The sequence below is a fragment of the Corylus avellana genome, chromosome 11 (assembly GCF_965113065.1).
Source record: "Corylus avellana chromosome 11, dhCorAvel1.hap1.2, whole genome shotgun sequence".
In the NCBI taxonomy this organism is placed as follows: domain Eukaryota; kingdom Viridiplantae; phylum Streptophyta; class Magnoliopsida; order Fagales; family Betulaceae; genus Corylus; species Corylus avellana.
The window spans coordinates 6,302,816-6,307,408 of NC_142500.1; the positions used below are offsets into that span (position 1 = coordinate 6,302,816).

General features: G+C 40.0%; 1 protein-coding gene across 2 annotated transcripts; it reads right to left on the reverse strand.

Annotated features, from left to right (window-relative positions):
- Positions 1 to 250: 250 nt before the first annotated feature.
- LOC132165589 (monogalactosyldiacylglycerol synthase 2, chloroplastic) lies at positions 251 to 4,204 on the reverse strand. 2 transcript variants are annotated; one of them, XM_059576217.2, is made up of 8 exons: positions 3,702 to 4,199; positions 2,649 to 2,821; positions 1,748 to 1,909; positions 1,509 to 1,650; positions 1,191 to 1,415; positions 1,041 to 1,103; positions 851 to 925; positions 251 to 763 (listed from the first exon to the last, which is right to left on the reverse strand). In XM_059576217.2, exons 1-8 carry the CDS (start codon positions 3,978 to 3,980, stop codon positions 503 to 505), a joined length of 1,380 nt encoding a protein of 459 aa, XP_059432200.1. In that variant the 5' UTR covers positions 3,981 to 4,199; the 3' UTR covers positions 251 to 502. The 2 variants fall into 2 exon arrangements, with proteins under 2 accessions (XP_059432200.1, XP_088367818.1); XM_088511692.1 differs by having other exon boundaries at positions 1,041 to 1,415; positions 3,702 to 4,204.
- Positions 4,205 to 4,593: the final 389 nt, after the last annotated feature.

Genomic DNA, 4,593 nt, shown 5'->3' on the forward strand with positions numbered 1-4,593 from the left:
GGATGATAATTTGTGTTCACGTGTCAAATTTAATAGTATTTTTGTTGCATGACAGGTTCGAGTCATGTCGATGTATAAATATAAGACTATATAGGTTTGTCTTAACCCGACCTAATTAATTAAACAAGTCAAACCCCTCAACCTTAACTCGCTAACTTTATGTTGGGTTCGTGTAAAAAATTGTTAGCCCTAATTGTAGAGTCAAAATTTAGAGTAAACAACGTACAGCCAGAAACAGAGATCATTAGGGTAAAAATAAAAAGGTGATACACTGCAACATAAAGATTACAACATTATAAGCAACTTTCACATAATCCTATCTTCTTGCAAAAATTCCCAACCCTTAAAAAAGCATCAGAGCTTGTTCAGCATAATTTACAACTCAATTGTGACCAAGCTTCCAAGGCCAAAGAATGATAATATATAACAAAGCTAGCTGTACATGGCATTCTACTTGAGGGCAAACCTTAGTCATAGTATAGAAGAAGATCCCTTTTGTCAATTAAATTAGGTCTGTGAATGATGATGTTAACATGTATGGGATATTGGCCAAAGGCCCCCGTTGGCAAGCAAGCTCGTGCATGTCCTTCACAATGTTGAAGACAGCCTCCGGTTGTGCTAGTTTTAGAGCATTCTCTGACATTCTCTTCAGCTCATCTTTCTTTGTGCTGAACCATTCTGTGACAATTCTGGCTGTTTCTTTAGGGCTTCGTGTGAAGACACCAGCCCCATTGTCTACAACATAAGGTACATTGCCCTTTTCCTGGGGTTGCCAAACAAAAGCAAAAGGGTTACTACTAGTAATGAGGGCTAAAAAAATTTCATGCATACTGAAAATTTGATGACTAACTTGTCCAGGGATGTAGTCGTTCAGAATAATAGGAAGGCCCCTGATCAATGCCTCTGCAATTGTGCCAGGTCCAGCCTATGAAACATAGAAATCACTAATAAATGTTAGAATATTAATTAAATGATTAAATAAACTCAGCAGTATTGCATATTAGAATGAGGACTCTGAAGAAAGTGATCTGTTAACATACTTTTGTTATTATGCAGTCACAAGCTCCCATCCATTTCTCCATTTGAGTCTCAAACCCTCTCACCTGCATCAAAGAGGAAAAAGCATTTAATGGATGCTCAAAAAAGTGAAGGTATTGTCTTGATGCAGACAAGTTTAAGAAGGCCGTTACCTTTACTGGGATCTTCCATTGCTCGGTTTCAAGCGTAGAGGCGAGGGTTTTATTACGGCCGCATATGATAATCAATTGCCCAATTGGTTTCCCAAGCTCTTTATCAAAAAGTGATTCTCCAAGAGCCAATGCAGTTTTCTTAACAGGTCCCATCCCTTCACCACCTCCCATTAGCAAAACTGCAGGCAAGTCAGGGTCCATCTCAAGCTCTTCTCTCAACTGATCCTGTAAAACAAATAAAGCACAATAAAAATCAGAAACTCCAGCCAATAAACCACACATACATTGATAATCTCAAACAGGTATACATGCACCCACCTTGGAAAGAACTGCACGGGCAAAAGAAGGCCGGATGGGCAAGCCAAAAACACGGATTTGAGACTCTTCAAGGCCATCAAGTGAAGCTCTCTTGGCTACCTCCTCTGATGAGCAGTAGCATCTATTAACCCCGGGGTGAAACCTGGATACAGTTTTCAAAGTTAGAATGTCATGCAAAGTAGACAATGATTAATAGGCAGAAATTATAAATGGAGGTTCAAATGAGTTTATTAACGAACCATGTAGGATGGCAAGTTGTTAGATCTGTGATGACAGTAACAAAAATAACTTTCTTCTGGAGGCCCTGCCATTTAAGAACCCACAAAGGAATATGTTGCATCAAAGGATGCACACTAATGATGATATCCGGCTTGTACTCCATTAGACCAGCCTCTACCTCCCTGCAATCACACAATCCAACACAACTTAGAAAAACCCATTAAACAAAAAATAATTACGAAATTTGGTAACCCTTCGCACCTAAACAGTTCTAATCATGCTATTCTGTTGAGAGAAATAAATCATCTTGGCATTGAAAGTAAGCCACCATGTCCTCAATAATTCTTAACTTCTACCGCAGTTGATCAAATAGCAAGTGGATTAATGATGAGAGCAACAGCATACACATAAGTGAGCCTAGTGAAAGATCTTTGAATTCATTTACTTATTTAGTTTCTATGGTTTGCAGTTATACCAAACTGATTCCTGGGGTATCAAAAAGTATCTTAAAGATCCTTGGGGCCGCCTTTCGCCAGATGAGAGGTAGCCAGGTGAGGGACGGCCTCTCCTCACAAGGGGGCAGCCACCCCTAACAGAGGGGTGGCCGACTGCCCCTCGTATGGTGAAAGGAGGTGGTCACCCTCACTAAGTGGAGGGGAAGCCACCCCCTTGAGGGAAGGAGGGGTCAGCTGCCCCATGTGAGGGGAAGCCACCCCATAAGAAATCAGATTAAGCTTTTAGATTTTAGTGACAAAAAAATAGTATCAAGTCATACAATATAAAAATAAAAAATAAAATAAAAAATAAAAAAATGGTGTAATGAAAACTACAATCCACTCGCAAGCAATAAACTATTATGGTATGCCAAAATATCTTTAACAATGAGGGTGAAAAGTTAAAGGTTTAAGAAGATCCAAGTACTTGGCATAGTAGGCGGCAATGGCAGCAAGATAGCAGCTATGTATCCATCGAGGAGAGGTACTGTGGAAAGCGACCTTCCATAACTGTACATGTTTCACCATGAACTTGTATGATCTCTCCATGTTGTTCAAGGGCCAGCCGGTGTACTCTTTCCAAACATCTTTCACAAATATCTAAAATCAGAAGATGCCACCCGTAAGGAAAAATAGAGAGAAAATAGAAGAATTATCTCAAAAGACGAGATTTAAATTGAGGCTTCACATGATAAAGAATACTAGCATAAATATTTGATTTGACATATTTAACCAAGAAACAAAAGAATTTTCCCACTTCAGCATCACTACGAAAACAGCAGGGGAAAAAGTCATTAAAAGAGGAGAAACTCCAAGAACATAAATTAGTATAGTTAAAAAGTAGAAGAATTAGAACAATATGAGATCATCCCATTTCTTATTCGCTAACCTATGTTTTTAATTTTCTAAAAATTGAAAAAGTCGTGGAGGAATTGGTGGAATAAATAATCATGAATAAAGTGAAGGAATCTGATTTTGAAGATCTTGTATGTAAAAAGAACAGTATTTAAAAACACAGAGGCAGATAATTCCAAGAAGAGGCAGATAATTCGGAGAAGAATAAAAGGTACACGACTTCCGAATTTTACATGCGTTTGATGTACAAAAAAAAAAAAAAAAACTTGAAAAAGAAATATGTCCGGCATCAAAACAAAATTCCATAGAAGAAGAAAAAAACAGAACACAAAAATCCAAGAAAGTCCAATAAGAACAGAAAGGTATTCTGCTCTCAATCTCGGCATAAACTGTTCACTATTCTTTTCTGTCTTCCACGAAAAGAAACTTAAAAGTTCCAAGCAAGACATCAGATCAACGAGGACTAATCATTGAAGAACAGACCTCAAATGAATCCATCATTTTTTTTTTTTTTTTGAAAAAAAAAAGAAGAAAAAAAGAAGAGAGAGAGAGAGAGTAAAGGAAAAGGAAATATGCAAATGGAACAAAATCGGCGAGAACCCAGAAGAGATTCGAGGCGAATTACCCTGTACTCATCCCCGAACTCAATCTGGAAGGCGTCACGGATGGCCTCGGCGGAGGCCCTGTGTCCTCCACCGGTGTCACTCATGAGAATCAGCACGTTCTTGGTCCTCTCTGCCCCAATCTGCACCAGCTCCATGGTCCCGTCGTCGTCGTAATCGTCCTCGCTCTCGCTCGAGCACCTCCTCTGGCTGTTCCCGCTGTTGCTCCCATAATACCCCCCAACTCTCTGGAACACCTTCTCCGTTATCGACTTCCTCGGCGTCGCCAAGGAGATCACCATATCCTCCCCCTCCGTCCGTCCGTCCGTACGATCCCCCAACCACCCAACCAATTCCCTAACTCTCGTAAACACCCAGTTGAAAACCAACGGTCAAACCCCCCCTTTCCCGCCACCGGAAATGGGAAATCTCCCGGCAGAGAGAGGCAGAGAAAAAAAACACAGAGAGTTTGATGGGGGGCAAGACAGAGGAGGAGCAGGGGAGGGAGGAAATATGATTGGGTATATGTTGTGTGTTTGTGTGTTGTGGTGTGCAATGTTTGGGCAGTCTGAGCTGGCAATATGTCTTGGCGTTGGTTAATACAGAAAGTTGGATGATTAGAATTATTCTATAGAATTTAAAGGCAGTGAAGGAATTTTATAGCCGTCAGATCCGCATTTTCTCTTGGAATGTTCTGACCCAAAGATTCGAATCTTTCATCATTTATTTTTAAACAGTGGTTTTCAATTTTTTGGTCTTTTTCCTTTTTTTTTTTTTTTTTTTAATCTCTTTTGCTATGGTGGGCTTCTGCTTTTCGGTATTTGCATTTCAGCGGAAAAAGATGAAAACGGTTGGTATGGTGGCGGGAGCTGTGAGGTGAAAAGACTGTTTTGCCCCTTGGTCGTTATGGTCGTT

Excerpts from the sequence above, each read along its gene's own strand:
- LOC132165589 (XM_088511692.1), bottom strand. The coding sequence starts at position 3,980 with ATGGTGATCTCCTTGGCGACGCCGAGGAAGTCGATAACGGAGAAGGTG. Across the intron at positions 1,416-1,508 it reads CCCGTGCAGTTCTTTCCAAG|GATCAGTTGAGAGAAGAGCT; the intron begins GTGGGTGCATGT and ends TTTGTTTTACAG. Across the intron at positions 926-1,040 it reads GTGACTGCATAATAACAAAA|GCTGGACCTGGCACAATTGC; the intron begins GTATGTTAACAG and ends TATGTTTCATAG.